Source organism: Hyposmocoma kahamanoa, unplaced genomic scaffold, assembly GCF_003589595.1.
Source record: "Hyposmocoma kahamanoa isolate Upper Pololo Valley unplaced genomic scaffold, ASM358959v1 119, whole genome shotgun sequence".
Taxonomy (NCBI): Eukaryota; Metazoa; Arthropoda; class Insecta; order Lepidoptera; family Cosmopterigidae; genus Hyposmocoma; species Hyposmocoma kahamanoa.
This window is the reverse complement of record NW_020653409.1, coordinates 3,618,734-3,642,661: the sequence shown is the minus strand read 5'-3', so window position 1 is coordinate 3,642,661 and position 23,928 is coordinate 3,618,734. Positions and strand designations below refer to the sequence as shown.

At 36.2% G+C, this 23,928-nt stretch overlaps 1 protein-coding gene across 1 annotated transcript in view; it reads left to right on the top strand.

Moving 5' to 3' along the window:
* LOC113240074 (WASH complex subunit 1-like) overlaps nucleotides 1-23,928 on the top strand; it is a 53,480-nt gene that overhangs the window by 2,636 nt on the left and 26,916 nt on the right. The window contains exon 4 of the mRNA XM_026477282.1: nucleotides 365-702. Coding sequence (XP_026333067.1) covers nucleotides 365-702 — 338 coding nt within the window. The remainder of the gene's footprint in view (nucleotides 1-364; nucleotides 703-23,928) is intronic.

Here is a 23,928-nt window from a genome sequence, read left to right as displayed (position 1 = left end):
ATTTCAGTTTTTCGAAGTGATCGCAAACTTTTTTTGATGTGTGTATCTCCTATCCTAGATAAAAATCAATCTTGGATTGCTGCGTATCGCGCGATCGATCTCCAATCCACGTGCCACTATTTAAACTCTGCATTACTCTGCAAACAATTTTCTTTTGGACGGCAGATTGGCAGCGATCCTTGATCCTCTTGAGCATTTTCGTTTTATGTGAATTGTTTGTTTTTACAACGCGGTTATTTTGTTTCTTATAAACAACTAATTAGCCCAAGAAATACATAGAATATAAATAAGTAATTTTAAAATAATGTTATGTCTAAAAACGAAAGCTTGCTTACCCTACTGACTGACATCGTTTTGTTGTTAGGTGCCAGAACTTGAAATGCCTCTAGATCTACCACATTTGCCGGGAATAGCAGGCGATGTACAGTTCTCGATCACCAGTGATGGATCCATCGCACCTTCAGTGGTCACGTCCCCCGTAGCCGCGATGATGTTAGCCGAGCCTGCGTTGGCGGAAGTGGAACTACCTGATCTCGAAGAGTTGCCAGATGTGGAGTTGGAAGCTCCTTTGTCTGATGCCCCCGATGCTCCGCCGCCGCCTGTGATGGCAAGCCCGCCGATGAGCGCGCCTCCTCCACCTCCCCCTCCACCGCCGCCACCTCCACCACCTATAGAAGCCGAACCTCCTGCTGATGTTAAAAGGTCAGTCTAGTATGTAAATTTATGTAGTATAAAATAATGTACCTTTTTGTTGACTTACTTAAGACGAATATGAATTTCGACCAGCCTCTTAAACTTCAAGATAATGGAAATGTCGAAATTAAATTCTAATTGAGACTGCAATGAATGTCTATCGACGTCGGCATGCCAGATCGATATTTCATTGTAGTCTGACAATTTTAAGACAAGTTAATTTGGTCTTTTCGACATGACAAAAGAAGCGGATTTTTGTGCGTCTACAAAAAATAGAAAGTCTTGATTTCGCGTAGTGAGCTTTTAGCCATGTGTTTGCATTTTTTTTTGCTATTGACTCTTAAATGTTCGGTCACATTTCTACCTGATTTTTTTGTGCGTAATCCTTCTCCACATATGTTGAACTCGTGTAGGATTTGCTTTACACTTCATAAATACGATTTTTTTTTAACTATGACGTGGTATGCACTGTTAACGCTGTAGGTCGCGAGTTCGATTTTCGGTAGGAATTTGAGGAAGTTTAAAAATAAGGTATTTATTTTGTATTTGTAGTGAAAAATATGGCAGTTTGGATTAACATTAAACGTAACTGGTGGCTGGCTTTGTTGGCTTTACTATCTCAGTCAACCGTGGCCATGAGATCTGTAAAGGGCCCGATACGTCGGGTTTGTTTAAAAAAAGCAAATGTACGCTATTTAGATTCGAAAAAAAATGGATTCATTTCCTATAAAAGGAAAATTTTCTTTACTCCTGCTTTATGTAACTGATTGTTTATTACAAAGGCTTAGTAAACAAGCAAGCAAGAAAACGGTTCACACAATAAACTAGTTTTTATAGTCTGTAGTAGAGACTATGAAATACGCTGTTTGCATAGGAAATATACCGCAGCACTTTCAAAGAGAGTTGTTGACCACAAGAGATTTCAAGAAAACGTAATTTGAATTCAACGTAAGCTGTAACTTGGGATAAGACTTCGGAGTCTTTGAATCGTATTTTGTTTTTAAATAGTGTATTATGAAGCGTTGAACCTCATTCAATGTCGTTTAATTTTCAACTATCCAACAGAATTTAATAAAACTTACAAAATAGTTGGTCCAAAAGTGTATTTACACGTTGCAAGAATTTTTCGAGACAGTAAATAATGTTAATAAATAAGATGGTAGATAATATTATAATAACTGTTATAATAGTTGTTAGTTGAATCCATATCATTTTAATTTTGATACTCAGTTAATTTATATTATTAATACTTTAAATAACTATTTAAAATTACTTTTTTACCTTATAATTTTTAACTCTAATTTGATATTGCATTTCATGTCATTTTTTTTATTATTATTTTAGTTTAATAAGAATGAAATTGATTTTCTATCAAACGCATTGCGGTGCCCTGTGATGGCTGTACTTAACATTATTTTATGAACTTTCATATTGCCCTTGTGATACAATGAATATCAACTGAAGTTTCGTATATTATTTAGTAGTAAATAAACCAACGTTTCGGGTCTTTTACATGTCCCATGGTCACAGCTAACTCTCTGAAGAATCAGTTTCATTACCTATGTGTAACAATTAAAAATAGTTGTTTATTCTCTAATCGTGCTTCCTTTAACCACAGTAACACAAGTGACAATAGTGAAAATCCAAGATTTCAAAATTGGTAGTTTCAACTGTATAATTTTGGTTATGATATCATGTGACAGAACGAACAAGTTGTGACTGGTGTTACGCCACATGCCTCCCCCGTGCTCTTGACTGTAACCTCGGTAGTGGTTCTATTTAAATTTGAAGAAAATATTCCACCTTTAAGGGTGGCAAATTAGGGGATGAACTCGGTTTCGCGCACTTTCCGGTAACCGATATCAATCGATTTTTTTAGTACTCTGTACTGAGATTATACACCTGACAATATTTTAAAAGTTCCAGAAGTTGTTATTGCATGTCAAACAAAGTTGGAATAGAATTTAATTGAACCGAATTACACAACGGTTTTGGTACTAGAGATGAAACGGATATCCGGTAACTATCCGGTACAGTAGACCAGTATCCGGCCGGATGTTTAAAACCGAGAAAAATTAATAATTAATACGCCAAATAAATTGATTTATTGATTAAATGTGATAGTAACAGGATAAAAAGAAACTACGGGATCGTTGACAATCTGTTTATTACTTGTAACTGAATGAACTATGAAATTAGATAACACTATCTATATATTTAGTACTCCAATTTCAATACAGACAAGTTATGGTGGATGAAGACCAGTTTTTTCTGCATTATGTGGTAAAAGTTGCTATTTATTTTCATAAACATGACCAGCTTCAGAAGACACTTTTTCACAATAAACTCTTGCAAACTTTGTTAAATTTTAAGTACTATTTGTATTGACAGAAGACCAAATGAAAGGATCGCGATCACTATCGTTTTGAACTGTTTTCAAATACAATATGTACCCACAATAATGAAACGGTAAGTAGATTAATTTTTTTGGTAAATCTAATATCAAGGCTTGGAATTAGTTAGATAACAAACAAACTATCATATCAACTGCTAGGCTTATACTTATAACAACTAGACATTTTAACATAGCCAAAGAATGATGTAATTGTTTTTTGTCCTTCACCACGACGAGAAATTTGCATTCGGCACGACAAACAAACCGTACTGATATTAAAATATTGCCAAATTTGCTATGAATTTCACTGTTTACATTTTTCTATTATGTATTAGTTTGCATTGTTGAATAAATTAAACGTTTTTGTAAAAACCAACCACAACAAATCAAATCGTCAATGTGAAAGTGCAATCATTCACTAATCAATCAATCGTGGCAACGCGCGCTGTAAACCGGTCGCGACGTGTTTTTGGTAGTGGGTAAGATATCCGGCTATCCAGCTTCGGTGCTCGCCGGATATCCGATATCCGGCCAAATCACAATCACGACAGATAGTTGCGATATGGGAACAGGCTAGACGCGATAGTCGTCCAACAATAAATAAAACGTTACGACATTATGGGAACGCGCCCTTACTCCATGCAGTTTTGTAGTAAATTAGAGCAATTATTTCAATATCTAGCAAGTCACATTTTCACAACGTAAATAAAGTAATTTACTCATTTACTACTAAGTCGTATTTTAGCAACCTAATTGAAGCAATTCACTAATTTTCTAGCAGGTCACATTTTTCGTTCGTAAATAACCAAGCAACCTGTTTACTCTAGATGACATTGTTATCCACTTTTTTTCTCTTACACGTAACTATTCTATTGTTGTCTCAATTTAAAACAAATGAACCTTCTATTAGTTTATTCACGAGGATTTAAATGGTAGGTATAATCTAGTGACGATCTGACAAGATAACGCAGCGGTTACATTTTACATTAATAATTGCAATACAGAAATAATAACCTGCTAACCTTCTAAGACCCCACAAACTACAATGGGAATAACACACATTACATTTAGTACATTCAAATCTACTAAATATAATAACACGCTTTAGGCCCATCAAGTATCATTATCATCCACTGCTCGACTTCACCCACAGCTGGGTATATGCCTCCCGTAGTTTGTTACATCCACGAGGATCCTGTGATAGTCTCACCCATCTACTGCCCGCAACTTTGACAATGTCTTCCACCCATTTCGCTACAGGACATCTCCCGTTTTCAGTGCCACTCAGAGCTTTAAATCACAAAGGTCTGAGGGGCACTCTCATTGCGCCCGTCACCCTGAGACATAAATTGACAAGTCCCATGTGCCTGTAATTTCACCAGCACCCTTACCCTTCAAAACCGGAACGCAGTAATGCTCACATTACTGCTTGTCGGCAGAAATAGGTAAGGTGGTTGTACTTCCCTGGACGAACTCTTTCACAAGGAGCTCTACTGCTGTTAAATTAATTTTTTTATTGCGCGAGTTGTTAGGTTTATTTATAACAGTAATTTGACTGCCGAACGGTTGCCATGCTGGGCTGCCACGCAGAGGTCCCGAGTTCGATTCCCCGGCCATTAGAAATATTTGTGTGGTCGACATTTATTTCTCTCGTGAGTTTAGGTGTAATTTGTGGTTGTCTACGTGTGTGTCCATGGTTCCCGCGATACAGGGTCTCCCTGGTGCAGGGCTATGAGTGTGTGCGTAAAAAATATGCCATGTTTTTATCATTTTAATGCTAGCACAAAAATGCCGCCCTGTATATCGACTGTGAATTGGCAACCGGTACTATCTCAGCTTTGACAACTTTACAGGTTGAAGAAAAAAATTGTTTGTGTCATTTATATAGCATCTCGTTGTTAAATAAAAATACGTAGTGTACATACATATATGTATGTGTAATATAAATATTTAAAAACTTAAATAATATAAATATTTATAATTTTTTTTTTGTTCACCTGTAAAGTTGTCAAAATGGAGATAGTACCCATTGCCAGTTCACAGTCGATATACGGGTCCGTATAACCAGGGTGGAATCAAAATACTATGGTCACGGTATGTATTTAAAAAATGCAACAAAAACCTCGTCTACTATTGCACCTAATGCGCAGTTTGTAAACTTCAAGTTTCTTCGCATTGTGTTAGTGGAAATGCGCTAAGGAAACAATGCGTACGATCCCTAGAACGGTCTTTACAAAAACATTACTTGTTTACCCTCACGTTGTACTTCTATGGTATCCATTTTCACAAGAATACGTTCAACTAAATTCAAACCTACAAGTGCTTATAGTTTCTCGTGATCGGGTTTCTCTCTGCCAAGATTATTTATCCTGTCCCATACGATCTGAGAGGTACATGACAAGCGTATACGAAATGACATATACGATACGAATGATATATACGAAATGATAGTTGTGTACATATGCCGCCAAATAATTCCTAGAAAACGATTAACATTTTTGTTACATTTCTCTCATATTAATTTGATAACAGAAAGTGAAATATTACTGTTTATTTGACGACCACGATGGCGCAACGGTTTGCAGTTGAGGAGGTCGCGGATACGATTCCCGTTAGGACCAATTTTGTAAATTCTAAATTGGTTCCGGTCTGGAATTCATGTCGTTGTCCGGAACGTTATTATTACCATCATCTAACGTGTAAATATTTTAATGCAATTTAATCGCCCTTATAATTTTTAACTACTTGCCTTTAGGTACATTCTGTACGAGTAATAAAAACTCCCAAGGTTTAAATATTATTTGATAGCTGTTAATTGCAGATATTAACGTACCTTTTCCCGTAACACATACAAACGAGTACATACTGTAAAACCTTGCATACGCGTTTTCACATAGTTCGTTTTTACTGATATTTGTTGAAGAAAATCTTATAAAACAGCATTGACCTCCGCCTGCTACGCTCTTGACAAACCTTCGCCTCTTCCACTCCTAATCATTCTTTTCATACATGCCCGTTAACTCGGCCTTTTTGACGGAGGCGTGGAGAGAGGTAACCTCGAACATATCTCGATTACATTGGGAATGTCCTTTTCCCGTAACGTAAACCACGTATATTTGTTTTTTAAACAAACCAACGCTTCGGACCCTTTACAGGTCCCATGGTCACGGTTGAGGTGGTAAAGACATCAACAAGTTATGTCTAATATTAATGCAGACCACCCTATTTTTCACTATAGTTACAAAAGTTATTAATTAATTAATTATATACCTCATTTTAAAATTTTCCAAACAACATTCCAATTTTTGGCTTTTTATTAAGGCTACGCATGTTTTACAAAATAATTTCATATTAGCAATATAAACATTTATTATTAAACGAAATTAATTTATTATTATCTAGTAATATAAATTACAATCAATTAAAACTTCCACCGGGTGAGACGGTGACCTAACGTCGAGGATAAGCGCGATTAAGTACGTCTCCTATGTCGATCATACAAATATCTCAATAAAAGCCGGCGCGCATTCGGAGATTCAAGCGTCTTTCTTCACCCTTCCTCGCTTCGTACACCTATTACACTTATTATTCATTAGTAATAGTGTTTATGTCTATTTGTAATTTTTCATCAGAGGAAATACTGGATCCCAAAACTGGGGGTCTACTCCCGTACTCAGTCCGACATTGGTCCGAAACAATTACTGTCAAATGAGTAACACTCCACCAAATTAAAAGAAGCATGATGCAAATGAAGCTTTGTACTTGGTATTGTCTTTCGATTTTATTGTAATATATTGTAATTGTTTCGGACGGAGAACGGGCCTGGACCCCCTGGTACGGAGAAACCATCTTCCCTGTTGAAATTAGGATGCTTTTTAATTTCAATGGCCTCTCGCAGCTTCCTTTGTAGATATGTCATACTGGATAGATATTTCATATTGTTCCGTAGTTTTGTATAATGCGGAAATATTTGGATAAAGTATTTGGTCGAAACGCAAACAAAATAATAATTATAATAATATAATTACTATCAGTACTTTGAATAACAAACAATCCTATACCATTCATGCTGGGTTTGAAAATATGAAATCTGGTACGTCACTGACATTGAAATAATTTATCGCGTCCATATGTTCACAATATGGACGATATAAAAAAAATACCGTAATCGATGCTAGGGAATTTTAGTAAATGTAAATCGCTGTCGTTCTTGATATGTCACATCATAAGTAATAAACATATAGCGCGTACTTCCCGCCTGTAACATAAAGTTAAGAATTTATGTATATTATATAACATGTCGTGTCGTATAAGGAGGTCAAGGAGCTGGCTTGTAGGAGAGATAACTTGGAGACTCCACCGACAAGAGTATTTATAACTCTTAAATTTGATGATGATATAATAATAATAACAACACACACACTCAACAGAGCCACACACTAGGGAAACCTTGTGTCGCGATTGCCATGGATACACACATAGACACACATACAGATAACCACAAATTACACCCAAATTCACGAGAGAAATAAATGTAGGCCACACAAATATTTCTCCCGGCCCGGGAATCAAACCTGGGACCTCTGCGTGGCAGTCCGGCATGATAACCGTTCGGCCACTGAGGCAGTTACCTATTTCTGCCGCCAAGCAGTAATGTGAGTATTAGTGCGTTCCGGTTTAGAAGGGTTCTGGTGATATTCCAGGCACATGAGACTTGTCAACTTATGTCTCAGGATGACGGGTGTTGTCTAATAATGAATTAATAATTTATTTCTCTCGTGAGTTTGGGTGTAATTTGTGGTTATCTGTATGTATGTCCATGGCACCCACGATACTGGGTTTCCTTGTGCGGGGCTATGAGTGTGTGCGTTGTTTATTTATTTATTTATTATTATAATCTAACTCTTGTGGTTAGGCGTGTCGTTTATCAGCAGGTGCACGACTTATTCATCCCAAATCCATGTGCCAAGTTTTATTGAAATCGGCTAACCGGTAGTGGGTGAAATTCAACAAACTGTAATCATTCTGTTATTTGCCACTTTTAAATGTGGAATATCTTCTTCAAATATGAATGATACCACCTCTGGTATATGTACCTTTCTAATATAATCATTTATTTCATAAGTAAAATAAATTTACACTTGAAAACGTCATTTTTAAACCTTTATAGACTACTGTTCGTTCGCTGTGCTGGCCTCTCTGAGAGGAACGAGCTAGAAATTCTAGGGATATAGGAGGCGATAGGAATAAAAAAAGAACCATCGAAATCGGTTCAGAAATGTCGGAGTATTCCCGTAAGATACACACACAAAAACCTCTTCCTTTTTTGAAGTCGATGAAAAAAATATACGTGATTTAAAATCGGAAAAAAATCTATTTCATTTGCAATGTGTAGCAATAGCGAAAACCTTGTTAAACTTCTCGAATAACTCTTTCTTTTTCGAAAACCTAGCGAATATAGTAATACCCCGCTTTACGCGAGTGATACGTTCCGTTCATAATCGCCTTAAGCGAAATTCGCGGAAAACGGGGTTGTTCTTTTTTTGTGTGGCCCGTCTGGTTTTAAAGCTTTTTGGTCGCCCTAGGGTCTAGGATTAGGGTCTCTAACTTGACCTAACGACTGCTACCAGGGATAGAACGGGGTATGATCGAATAAAAAGCTAAATATTGTAACGAACGTGCTATTCGAACGAACCCATTTTTTCTAAAACTTTTGTTTTCGTTTCCAAACTCAAGCTCTACGCTCTTCTTTCTTAGCTAGTGGCGACATTGTTCGTAAAAATTATCTTTTACAATTCACTGGATAACAGACCAATGTGATTACAAATTAAAGGTCCTACCAAGAAAGAACTACCTGTGACCAATGCATCCGCGTAAATCGGGGTAATTTAGCGCGAATTTTGAAAATCGCGCAACGCGGGTTATTACTGTATTTTAATTAATTACCTAATATAGAAGCACATGCCTAAACGTGCATTAATCACCCGATTGCAACTCACAAGCACACAATTCTACACTTTCCTTTACATAACCGGTACATTTGTTACGAGCTGCAATACACCGTCAGCGATTTCCGAGAACAGTTACAATTAAAAATAACCGCTGAATTCCACAAGCGACCTCAGTCTAGCGTTTATTGCGAATGTAAGTGTCAGACGCCCTTTAATTAATCAACAACTTAAATAGGGAAAGACAGTTCCGCGAATTCATTACAAGATCACCACACGGCCTTGTATATGTAGGGTAATACCTACATTAAAACAATAATGGAAACAGAAACTTTAATAAAAAATCGGACATTGTGGCCCTAAGTCCGATAGTTCTTTTGAAACCACTGGTCATTGTAATTGAATTATGACAATGAGATTATATTGCAATTGTGATAAGTATCCGTGGAATATCAGTGATAGCATTAATTCGTCAATCACTAACTATCGATGTTGCATTACTAAAACTATCATGGAAATTACAATGCATATATTAATTTTTACCTCGTTAAATCAGCAAAATCAAAATAAAAAAATATTTGTTCCGTAGGTAAAAAAAGTTTACACTTGAAAACGTCATTTTTTTACCCTTGCACGGACAGTAACGGCATTTACCGTAAAATTAAATATCAGAATGCGATAGTACGGGGTACCTCGTTTCGCTTTTTTTTTTATAATACCAAGTGACGGGACGAACAAGTCACAGGTCTGTCCATGACAGTTGCAGTGCCATTCAGTGCTATAAATCGCAAAGATCTGAGGGGCACAGCCACTGCGCCCGTCACCCTGAGACATAAGTTGACAAGTCCCATGTGCCTGTAATAATTAACTTTTAAAAAGAAAGCGGTAAAGAAATTGTTATCACAAATCTCAGATGGCTAAGCTTTGTACTATTGATTCTAATTATAATTATAATGGTTTCAATACTTAGAAAAGTATTTTAGTTAAGCAATAAAACGGTGGCAAGGAAAATTTGATGTTATACCGTACGAATAAAGTTAAATAGATTTTGATGAGCTGTACTCGTCGTGACTACATGCTTGAGTGCTCGACAAACTTTGGACCGTGTTTTTTCAAATATTTATGTTTATTTTCTTAAGTACACTCACCAGATCTCTGCTAGTATAATGCTATAAATGAGTAGAAGAGTAGGCAATGAAAATATTAAGTAGGATCCTTGACTTCTTTCGTTTATTTCTACGTAACTAATTGAAAACACGAGTAGCTTTATCCTTAACTTCCAGCCAACCACAACAAAAGCCTTAAAGCTCAGTAAAATCTACGGTTTCTAACTCGTATACGTAAATTCTCATCTAAAACTTTTACCATAACTAATTACATCTAACAAGGTTCTCGCACTAAATCGATCTGTCTAGTAAATACGATCTCCTGTTCAAAGAACTGATATTGGAACTATTTGTACCTTCTCTACTTCTTTACCTCTCAAAGGGCTTTCCTGGCAAAGAAGAGACAATAAGAAATAATAACGAAAATTTATTGTTCGTAAAAACAGAAACACGTTGCATGGCATGGATTACAAAAAAATACGTTCTGTACAACAGTGTTCAAGGTGGAGGCGAAACTTCCACCTCTGAACTAGGGGGTAATCTGTGCCTCAGGGGTTAGAGTTCATCGACGCATAATGTCAAAACAAAATGTGGTTCGGACAGTGTAACAGTTGTTATATATCGACTCATCCGAAGAACAGAGTCCGATGTGATTATATAGCAAAAAGAGAATAAGTACGTTACGCGAACAATTTCGTTATTCAAACTAAGTCCTATGTAAAAGTATTTTGAGAATTTATATATCTTACTTCGTTTGGGAAATATAAAATCGAACAAAGGTCGATCTGACATCCACAGCGAAGAAGAACGAACGAAATGTACTATGTCCTGAGAACAAGTAGTCTTACACATAGACCTTTGTTCTACGGATGTGTCGATATAACCATATAATTGAACAAAATATGATGTGATAAAAAAAATCTTTAAAACACATAAAAGGTGATGCGATTTCGAAATTAAAAGCATTAAATTAAAATAAAATCATATAAAATAAAAAAAGAAAAAGAAGATTACTGAAAAAAGCCTAAAACGGGCTGTTTATACATTAAATTAAACGCGGTGCAACCTCTTTCATCGTCGTCTCACCTTTTTATCACCCTTTCCTCTGGTTCCTGGCCACTTACTTTTGAAATTTTGAATAATTCTTTAATTCTTTTGCCTCATTATTCTTACTTTGCTTCGTTCAGTCGCCACTCCCATCGAAATTCTCGGAGAGGAAAAATCGTATCCTCGTATCATGTAACCTAACTGCTTTTAAGCGGCAATAATACGAATACAGGCCCTTTGGGATAAGTTCACTAATCATATAATAATAAGCAATAACTTCTAATCTGTAGGGAGTGTTTTTATATTATTGTACCTGTTTTTATACGTACATGTTTTTGTTACAGCCTTTACTTTACCTGTTCTTCCTTTCTTCGTTTCTTCACCTTTTCCCTGTTATACTTCTACAATAAATTCATGTTGACCGAGCGTACTTTCTATCACTATTACTCAATGACCCCTCGGCCACAACTTTAACTTTACTTGGTGAGATTGGTAGTAAAAGTTATAGAAGCCTTTTTAGTGTACAATATTACGTCTTCATGAAGTAATGTGAGCAAATTCGAGTATATAATTGTTTACTAACCCGCGACGCAGAAGTTATAAGTTTGAAGGCTTTGTCAGTGAATCTGTGTCAGTTCCTTCATTAGGCTTTATTTCTGTACCTTTTTTTCGCTCAATGCAAGTTGAATCACTTTGGTTGAAGTGAACCTGGATTGAATTCCATGAACTCGCAAAATGTTTATTGATGTACCGACGCAAGAGCAGTTGACATTTGAAGCCTTTGCCAGTGTATCTGTCTATACATACGTCTGTCTGTGGTATCGTAGCTCCCAAACGGATGTGATCTTAAAGCGTTTTTTTTATTTGATGGCTAATTTAATTCGGATGGTTCTTAGCTATGTTTGATGAACATCTGTTCAGCTGTTTAAAGATCATCAAGTGTTTTCCCAGTTAGTATAGGGGTTTCTGTCATAAAAAAATATTATTATTTGTTTTACTTCTGCCTGTCCTATTGACTTGAAATTTGATATACTATGGAAATTTGTGGACGTAACATGGCAGTATATCACATGCAATGTGTGTGTGATAAGCCGTACCGTGACATATTTATTTCAGTTGATAAAGCTATGTTGCCATTATTGTTTTTTTGCTCATACTGAATCGGTAAGATATCACACTAGAGTCATTCGTTCTTTAGTTTATTTGGTAATGAAGAACAGGGATAACGGTATGAAGTTGCGTATATACAAGTAGCTATCTTTGTCGTTTAATCATCGCCTCGATAACAATGATACAAAAAATTAAGTTCACTTTTTACATGTTTTACATTATGTTAGTTATTATTTACGTATTTCTAATTAATCTCATGTATTAAACAGTATTAAAAATGTTCTCCTCACCTTTTCCCAATAATTTATATATATCCATTTGTTGGTTTTTATTTCTTTCTCGTTTGACGCGCTCAATTCTTACGTTGATAAAATTACTGTGCAGAACTGTCAAAATGTTTTGAATTCAGCCGTGACTTTACGGCCTTGTTTGTCACTGCGATATTCTTTTGCAACCACTGGTTGAGGCGCTCGCGATGCGACAAAAATGTGACGTCACGGTGGTCGCCATGTTAACTGTTGTGATAAAATTTTAAAATTGCGGTTTTATCACTCGAATTTTACAACTAAATGTGGATATAATAGCTTTATCGCGGCGGCACGCCACGGGGGCAGATGACATTATAATAATACGATAACTTTGATCTGATGCTTGAACGAGGAAAGTCAGCAGACTGCTCAACTCCTCGACTACTTACAATGGAACCATCGTATTTGAGCTCAAAGGGTCGTATCCTAGAACTCGACTCAATACTCAAGTCAGGGCTTGAGTATTGCAGTGAGCACTAAAAATCATACTCAAGTCCTTGCCATTAGAGTCGTATTTCCAGTGCTTGAAATCATACTCAAGTCTGCTCAAATCCTGACTTGAGCATTGAGTAGAGTTCTGGAATATGACCCATAAATTGGTCTCGAGAAGTGGTTGGTTAAACAAGTGGTGACTTTATTGAATTTTTTGAGTGTGTTGTTTTTATTATTTAAATTTTATTGTTTTACGACACGTCACTATAAGTATAAGCTTATAATTTCAAAATACAACCTTTATATACATTAATTGCAATCCGGAATGCAATCCCTTAAAACCTCTAAATACGTACATTTTCCAAAGATTCCTTTTCGCACGTTAATTCACTTCCATCTCCTTTCTTTTTTTTGCCAGTCCTGCCAATATCTTTTAGAGATATCATTTTTTTATTGATTATAGCCAAATCATTACCTTATTTTTTTTAAACTGATAGTTATTGCAAGTAGTAATAAGCATTTTAAACTAAATAATTTATTATAAATCTATAGCTTTTGTTAACATCAGTAATTAGGGAATCAATCACCTATCACTTCAGCCGTACCGTTAAGCTCTTATTGCATGGATATAAAGCTTTGTTATCGGCTCCAATCGATTCCTCAATTGATGTGATTGGAATAGGCCCTTTCAGAAATGTAATTACGGTGTGATTTGTTAGGTAACAGCGATAATAATTAGCTACGATAAACATCAAATAGTTAAACAGGGCAAAATAAGTTAAGCATTTGCTTAACCGATACCGATCACTGGTTACAATTTCTAACGCCAAACAGCAATGTGAGGATTACTGCGTTCCTATTTTGAAAGGTAAGGGTGCTGGTGAAATTGCGGGTACATGGGAATTATCGACTTTATGTGACGGGTGCAGTGCTCCTCAGATCTTTGTTATTTATAGCCTTGAGTGGCATTGCAACTTTTCATTCATAGCGGGAGGCATTGAATATTTACAAATGTACGAAGTATTAATAAAAGGTCCAACACAGAAAAATTTCTTAGGTCCGGCTGGACTCGAACAAGCGCCTTCAGCATAACAAACTAGTGGAGTAATTAATAATAAACTGCCGCCGTGGCCGAACGGTTACTATGCTGGACTGCCACACAGAGTCCCGCGTTCGATTCCCTGACCGCGAGAAATATTTGCATGGCCTACGGTCAGATGAGTTTGGGTGTAATTTGTGGTTGTCTATGTGTGTGTGTCCATGGCACCCGCGATACAGGGTTTCCCTAGTGCGGGGCTGTGAGTGTGTGCCTTGTTATTATTATTAAAAAAAATGAATATCATAGTAGCACAACATCGTGATATTCATTCAATAAACTGTCGTAACTTGGAAATAAAAGTCGTTAGTACATGCCGCCAGGATTCGAACCTTGAAATTGAAAAGCAGCCGTTCTCCCACTCCCACCATACATCGTTAATTAGTTCTAATTACTATCCCTTGGACAATTATTGTTGTTTGTTCAAGTCCTTAGTATAATGAACCTAATTAGTCGTACTTGAAAGCATTTGCGCAATTGACGTATACGTTTCGATCGGTGCGTGCTTTTCGATAATAGAGTGTAACAATACAGATGAAGGTTTATTTTTATTATAATACAAAGTGACAGGACGAATAAGTCGTGCGTCTGGTGGTAAGCGACACGAGCTTTAACTCGCATAGATCTTAGGGGCACTGCCACTGCGCCCTGAGACATAAGTTAACAAATCCCATGTGCCTGTAATTTCACCAGCACCCTTACCCTTCTAAACTTGAACGCAGTAATGCTCGCATTACTGCTAGGCGGCAGTAATAGATAAGGTAGCAGTCCTTACCTGGACGAACTCTTACACAAGGAGCTACTGCTAATATTCTTCACTTGCTATGGTCCTGACACACATCCTATGCCTCGTCAACACGCATCAGTGCTTTCATACACGATCGTCGGTTAAGGGTATTCTTGTCCTGGCCCTTCTTTAGGATGGCCTCAATTTGGTCATGGTAAGTTCGCCTTTGTCGGCTCATGCCAGCTTGCCCGCTCTCACAACGCTCACTTATCACACTGCTCCGTAATTTATCCATCAGAGTCACTCCAGCCATACTTCTCAAATCAAAAATCTCAAAATAATAACACAGACACATCAATTATTTAACTAAATTTTGTATATCGAGTTACTAAAGCCTTTATATGTTAGACAATAAAAACATCTTTCTTTGTCAATTTTTCGTTCTAGGTGACATTCAACGCTATTGTCGTTATAGGTCAATGTTATATAGGGCAACATGAAATGTAATATTTAAAGTGTGCAAATAATTCAGGGTGGATGTTCGTGGAACGCTCTTCCATTGTCTATTCAACCAGTGAAATCATTGCGTCTCTTAAAAAAAAAAATATTATTTGGAAGATTTACAGCAAAATTTTATCAATAAATAATTAATAATTCATGGTGGATGTTCGTGGAACGATCTTCCATTGTCTATTCAACCAGTGAAATCATTGCGTCTCTTAAAAAATATTTAGATTTACAGCCAATTTTTATCAATAAATATAAAATATGTTAAGTATCAGGTGACAGTGTTAACTTTAGTGTGACAAACTGTTTATTTATGTTTTATTATTACTTTTTATTTTATAAAAATGGAAATATTATAGTAGCTTATAATATTCTTGTACATATTTCGCTCATTTGGTGCTATATTGACGTAATTGTAAATTTTGGCATAATTAAGTAGATATGACAAAACATCAGTAACAAGTGTTTATCGTTTATTTATCTTTTAATTTTTTTTTAACTTTCAAAGCGTGTTTCTGAATTCCACTAATTTTGATGTTACGACAGTATTTTGCTTCTAGTGCGATATAATGGTACTCGACTATATTACTCACTTCGATGTTTTTTCCCCATAACTGATAACAATATTTACGTTCGTGACTCAAGTTCGAACTGTGCCCAAATTTGCAAATACAATGGTGGCGTTATGACGTCACCGCGTCCCGTGTAGGTCACGGCATTTGATATATTTGACTTTTGTTTTTTTTTTATTACGGACAAACGCCAAAGGTAACAATAGCTTTTGCATTATTGACCAAGTAATTAAGATTACCTATTAACTTAAATATTACTATTAACTTAAATTGCCACTTCGAGTCGACTGTCAGTCACCTTACAGATAGATGATTATTTTGTCTTCTTTCATCTTGGTGTTGGAAGTAACTTATATATTGAAGTTTCTTATACGTACTATCGTACCTCATTTATTAGTACATAAGATAGTAGCTGTAGAGCTTCTTGTGAAGTCCAGGGAAGTACTGTCAATGAAGTTCACACAAAATTCTAAATTTATATCATAATTCAGGACTCCCTTATTTGTGAAAACAGACGCTGTATTTAGGAAATGAAACTATTTTTCCGGATTTAAATCGCGTATATTTGTTTTTTCAAACAGGTCCCATGTCTAACCAACGTTTCGGGCCCTTTACAGGTCCCATGTCAACCGTGACCATGGGACCTGTAAAGGACCCGAAACGTTGGTTTATTTCAAAAAACAAATGTAGGCGTTTTAAATCCGGAAAAATAGTTTCATTTCCTATGTGTAACAATCGCGAAAACCTAAGAACTCGATACACGCTGTATTGTTCGACTACAATACTATTACTGTTTATATTATTTTCTTTGTTTATTATCTCTTTGTAATAATTAATCATTGCTTTTAGTAAAAGTTGAGTTTCTTGTGAAAGAGTTCGTCCAGACAAGTACTGCCACATTACCTATTTCTCCCGCCTAGAGTTATTGTGACCATTACTGCGTTCCGGTTCTGAAGGATGCTGGTGAAATTACACGCAAATAGGACTTATCAACTATGTCTCAGGATGACGAGGGCAGTGGCAGTAGATCTTTGCGTTTTAAAGCTCTAAGTTGCACTGCAACACTTTTATAGAAACAAAGTAAGTCCAAAATAAACAAAATAATCACCGTGTCCTGCCAAACATTAAACATACAAATACATTGAAAGTATTTTTCTGTACTATTCAATTTATTATTGGCAACTATTTTATATTTTATCACATGCACTACAAATAATATATCTGTTTACTAAAATTCGTGCAGAGCAACATTTTTTTTAAATTAGTAACTTCACATTGGCGTCCTTAAGATTTAGATTAATGGACTGACTTCAGTCCATAATTTAAACGCGGTGAAATTGTATTTTTAAATTGTAAAATTTAACAGTGTACAAATACTTGTTTTGGCGCCGTGTTATTCTACGTTTATCTTCATACTTTTATACATTGTGTAACTTGTTTTTTGTTATTAACGCTGTAAGTATATTTTGTCTTGTCTTGTTAACGCGTCTTTAGCACCGCATCCATATTCATATTAGGTTTATCATATCGAGTTTTTAGGTTATAGCGATTGTTACATTGTTTCGGGCCCTTAAGGGAGTCACCAAACTTATTAACGCGAAATCGCCTTAACGCGCAAGTGTTTAAGTCGATTCGCCATTGACGCGGCCGTTCGCGCGTCGTCGCGCTAGATGTTCATAAATAAGGCCGTGTACTTCGTTCTTCGTCCGACATCCGTCCGAAATAATTAATGTCAAATACGCGACGATTGAGGCCATACTCTATCAAGCTAGCTTAATCCGTTCCTGATCAGTGCTTAAATAACATTGCAAACAAAAATATCACTCGACGTAATGATTCAATATGAAATGTTCAACTTAAATCATTAAATTTTGTCAGTGCGCTGTTTGTAGCGGACTGTATCAATAATATGACGTAAATTTGCAGCAGCGTCTGATAAATTATATTTTTAGCACGACATAACAATCATATTTATGTTACAACCCATTTGCATATGGTAATTGAAATTCACCAATCATTGACGATTTACATCGAGTAGGTTTTCGCAATTGGTTGACTCAGGCATAGTGACCTGTAAAGGGTTCGATACGTTGGTTTGTTGGAAAAAACGCGATTATATATATATATATATACGCGATTTAGATCCGAAAAATAGATTTATTTCCAAAATATTAATAATGTGTTTTTAGAGCACGATGAAGTTGCATCTGACGGAAAAAAAGTTTGTCATGGGAAATATCGAAAATATTAAGTCGGTCAACTCATTCAGTTGAGAAAGGATTTGACGGTGATGTTTGATTGATGAATTGTATATTTTTGGTGTTTTTTTTTTGTTCAATGTTTACCAATATACTCTATTTAAGTATGGTTAGTTACATCTATGGAAATTAAACTGAAAATTAACAAGTAGTTGCGCCACGCCTGTTCGCCATTATTCGTGAAGCGGATCCTATTAATAAAATATATGAGGTGATTTCAATTACTTTCACGGTATTGTAATAGTGTTTTAAACACGGACAGTCGATATATTTCAATATTGATTCTCGATTTCACTGATTGTGTCCCATCATTGGTTCATGAAATTGGACATGCGTCATTCATTACATTTTACGGAGTATAAAATAGTGGATTTTTTGCTTAAAGTATTTATGTTAATTCCCCTTTTATTGATCTTTGTGATTATATCATACACAGGCTGATTTCACCCACTACTGGGTATAGGCCTCCCAATATTTTGTGTCACTCCCCACGTTCCTGCGCTAGTGTCATCCATTTCGCCTCTGGACGCCTGACCTTCCAGTACCCAATCCTTGGACGCCACTCAATTATTGCCTTACTCCATCAGTCATCACGATTGTCTCCGTGGCCGAACGGTTACCATGCTGGACTGTCATGCAGAGGTTCCAGGTGATTCCCCGCCGGGAGAAATATTTGTATAGCCTACATATATTTATCTCGTGAGTTTGGGTGTAATTTGTGGTTGTCTATGCGTGTGTCCATGGCACCCGCGACACAGGGTTTCCCTAGTGCGGGGCTATGTTGAGCGTGTGCGTTATTATTATCTTGCCTCCGTGGTAGGTGTGCTGCCCAGCTCCACTGTAGTTCCATGATGCGATTGCCCACGTCCTTTACCTTCGTTCAACTTCGAATCTGGACATTGGGAGCAGGGTCCATAAGCTTCATGCCGAATATGGAATGCTCTAAGACTCTCTGTGCAAATCTCATCTTCTAATTCTGTATGAGCGTGTCTCGGCACCGTAAGTCATGGTAGGCACAACAGAGTGAAAATGTTGACCGGTTTTCAGACATTCTGGAATTTTGACTACTTAAGAATGTCCATAATTGTCGTTATATAACCAGCAATAACATGTTATTATAATTCGCAAGCATCTTATTTTGCACATCAATAATTATCTATATATTTTATATAAAATGTTCTCACGATAAGCCAACAGATCTGCAATATCAAAATGTATGATTTAATACGTAAGTTTGTGTTCTCTAACAGAATGTCTGTACAAAGCTCATTGAATAGCAGAACCTACAGAAACCCATAAAATTACTACGCGGAGAATTTGACACTGGCAAAATCCTAAAAAGTGCAAAAAAGAAGAAGAATGTTCGGTGTATCCCGTAAGATACAAACCGCATCTTACATAAATATAATAGGGCCTTTAAGGGACGCCAAGGTTTTTGGTATCGCATGAAATGAAAATGAAATATCGACAGAGTATCAGAAAGAACTATCTACAAAGATATTAGATATACTTATCCATCCGTTGTTTTAAGGGAAAACGAGTGCATAGACCGATAACGACTCAATATCAGTGTTATCGATTTTCCTTCGTAAAAAACTGATATAGTAGTAAATTGCTATAAAAATGAACAACTATACCTAAACATTTTGATATATTTCGACCACAGTCAGTTTTTTGACATTAACCCTCGACTCTATTGCCTGCTGTCATTCTTTATTCACGAATCACGTAACCTAATGGCGACGCTAGAAAATATATTTGCAGATGCTTACAAAAATTACGGTTATTCAAAATTAACCAAACAATTTAACTTGAAAGAAAAAAAAGCTTTTCTATAATAACAATATATAATAATAATAATAATAAATAAAATTGTTTATTCAGTAACATAATGTACAGAGAAAACTAAAGACTACTTATGCGATTTAATGTAAAAATAACACATGTACCTGAACTAGGAAATTCCTGTATTTCAGGTAAAAAGTACTACTAATTATAAACGTGCATACTATTAATATTATAAATACTTTTTAGGAGAATCTTATGAAATAAAATTAAACAATTAAACAGTATATTGCCAATCAAAAAAATGTACACTTAAACAAGACAACGTTTATTTTACGATAATAAATAAATTCTCTGTATCCTCATAGGACATATTTTGAAGTGCTTCTTGGAGAATTTTCTTTACCTAGCAACAGAAATTATAAATGGAATATTTGGCATATCTATCTATGATAGTGTTGTGTTTTATTTGATGAGAAATTCGTCGTTTCGTTCGTTCGTATTCGTAAGTGATTTACCACCTCATAACATCACTATTTCTCACCAAAAGCTTAAAAAAAATAGTAGGTGTTGGTGTAAATAAATTATTTTCGAAAATATTGTCTGCCCCACACGCTTCATAGTCTACGCAACCACGATACCATTAAGATCGATTATACACGGCGATTTTTAGCAGCGATGCAAACGCGAGTTCGTGAAACGCGCGATTGCGTCGCTACACTTGCGATTTATAGGCGGCGACTGCATTAAAGTCAGGCGTGTGTGTAAAGGTAGACGATTGGCGACTTTTTTTTTGATTTGCATCGCTGCTAAACCACTCTTAGCCTCAAAGAAACACAAAGCCATATTTTGCTGGTTTTTAAGAGTAATGTCCCAAATAATTTTGTTTTACTTATTACTAGATATTGGTATAGGCAGAATATGTACATTCGTAATGTTGAAATAAATAAGGCCACATACGTCAAAAGTGCTTTCATCACACGACAGTAAAAAAAAAGTAATACGATCCACATGAAACAAATTATGTATTTACGTGAAATTTTGTTACTCATAAAAAAGTTATCGACTCATTTTGTTGGTGGAATCTGCAAACCTGTCTTCTAAAAAGTAGTCATTTTGCAAATGTGGCCTTATTACACGCATGGTGCGATATTTATCTAAATTTCAAGGGGTAGAGTGGATAATAACCTCTCTCGGAAATCCCATAATTTCTTGACTACCCTTCGGTTCTCATAAATTACGACAATGTTCACCAGTCTTCTAATTATATATAAGTGCAATGTTAGTTGTACTAAATATTCTCTTAATCTGTAGGAACCTTCAATTATATCACAAATGTTGTTTGTTGAAATCGCGCGAATGCAAATTTACTTCATTTTTAATGCGTGGTAACTTCAAACAATATCACAGTTTAAGTTAGTAGGATATCTATTCAACGTGTCTATAAATCTATTATATCATACAACCAACGTCCTTGATACCCATAAGCACCACAATGACGACCTAGAATGCTAATAAATTGGCCTATGCTAATAGGTAACTAGGAATATAGTATATTCAAAACAAGTAGTGTAACTCCAGCAAACAGTGTGGCTTTTGCGTGTACGCCCCCGCCCCGCACCGTGTTCAGATTCATTGTGTGTTAAATGTTATATAGATCGTACCTGTTTGCAACATTTTGTGCTGAAATGGCCCTCGTCATCATCATATCAGCCGGAAGACGTCCACTGCTGAACATAGGCTTCCCCCAAAGATTGGCAGACTAGCCCGTAAGACGCGACGTGCATCCATCGGTTCCCCACCGCCCTTACCAGGTCATCCTTCCATGTAGTAGGGGGCCGTCCCACTGTACGGCTTTCCATTCGTGAACCTTTCTGCCCCAACGGCCATCAGTTCTACGAGCTATGTGCCGTGCCCACTGCCACTTGAGCTATGTGCCGTGCCCACTGCCACTTGAGCTATGTTAGTGACTTTCGTTCTTCTACGGATCTCCTCGTTTCTGATTTGAAATGGCCCTGCCTCAACATAAATACTGTACACCTTGAAAAGTCAAACAGCGCTGGTTTTCTTTTAAGCCATGCCATCAAAGTTCAAGTCATCAAAGTTATGCACGAGCCCGAAACATTGAATTTTCAAAGTTAACGACAGTAACGTCATTACACACAGAACACAGTAATGTGCGATCAGCAGAGATGGGCAGTGGGTTAAAACCCAATAAACGCGCCCAAAGTCCACAACGTTTGGTAAACGCGTAAACTCCCCAACCCACATTGGGTCAGCGTGCTAGACTATGGCCTAGCCTAAACCTTTTCCTTAGCATAATGAGTTGAAGACAGAGAAGGGCAGTAGGTTACCCAATCAACCTGCTCGGGTTTTATTTTTTAACCCAAAGCGCCGAGTTTTAATCCATTTCTACCTAAAATCGTGGGCTCAAACGGCGAATACGGAATTTGGTATAATTCCATACTTATTACAAATTTATTGCCTCTGTGGCCGAAAGGTTACCATGCCGGACTGCCACGCAGAGGTTCAAGGTTCGATTCCCGGGCCGGGAGAAATATTTGTATGGCCTACATTTATTTCTCTCGTGAGTTTAAATGTAATTTGTGGTTGTCTATGCGTGTGTCCATGAACACCCGCGACACAGGGTTTCTCTAGAGCGGGGATATGTATATGTATGCGTTAAATTTCGATGTAAAAAAAATTTTTTAGCCGAAAAAGAGACCACATAATACCCACCTTCAAATCCTGTGGACTCTCACTACTTAGGATGCACATTATTACTCGATTTTAATGAAGATCGATTCAAGTACGACCTACCGATTTTTTGCATTGACTTATTTCAATGCGATTTTCAACCGAATCGATTCAATAGAAAGGCGAATCGAATCATCTAGATCAGGGGGTCGATTCAGAACTTTACGATAACTCAGCTGTCGACCGATTCGATTTCATATCGTACGATTTCTTTTCATTTTTATTCACAACATCCGAATCGAACGTCAAACTTCGAAATCGAAACCGAACGGAAATGGTGTCACACCCGTACGATTACTCGAACTTCTCGATCGGCAAAAGCTACAAACATTATTCAGAACACAGTTATCGAATAGAAGTTACCGAACTTCGTATTGTTTACAAAGCAAGAATGTAATATGGAAATCTCTTATTATTTGAAATGATATCTGAATTTTGTTCAATTTTATTAATTTATTTTAATGCAAGACTAATGCATTCCTATATTAATATAGTCTTAAATATGTATATAAAAGGATTTTCATTTTTCTTATAATTTATTTCACCGACTAACTCCGTAAACGGTGTTGGGTAACAATATCGTATCCGACGTTTAACTCGAATGTTCTGAATAGTTCGGAAAGCGCCCTTCGATTCGAGAACGATATTCAATCGAACGATTGATTACGTAGCTTTTGTTAACAATACTAAGTATTGAATGTAACACAAAATTAACATGAAAATGGCAGACAAATAGGTTACAAACATTCGCATCCCAATGCAATAGACTCTATATAAATATTTACAATTTTTTTTAATAAACCGTACCAGTTGCTGGATTTCCAAGTATTTTCTCTTTAGAAGTTATTATTTTGTCTCGTTATTAAACTTCGTAGTTTCGTCGTAGTTTTTGCTTTTATTTTATGTACACTTTTCAAGTCCTATAATTACAAAATGTCTGCAAACTCTACGAGTGCACTCAAGGCTCTTTGAGCTTCTTTAAAATTACAAGCTGTACTGTAAGTAGCCGAAACTTCTGCAAACATTAACAAAGAGGCTTAAATAATATTCTCTTTTTCTTATAACTTAAATTGTTCAAATATAATACTGTAAATTTTAGTTTTTTTTTTAGTGCACACCTTTTTAGATCAGAACGTTAATAACATAATATTCTATCTATTTCCACTGACCTTAAATTGAAAACCGTT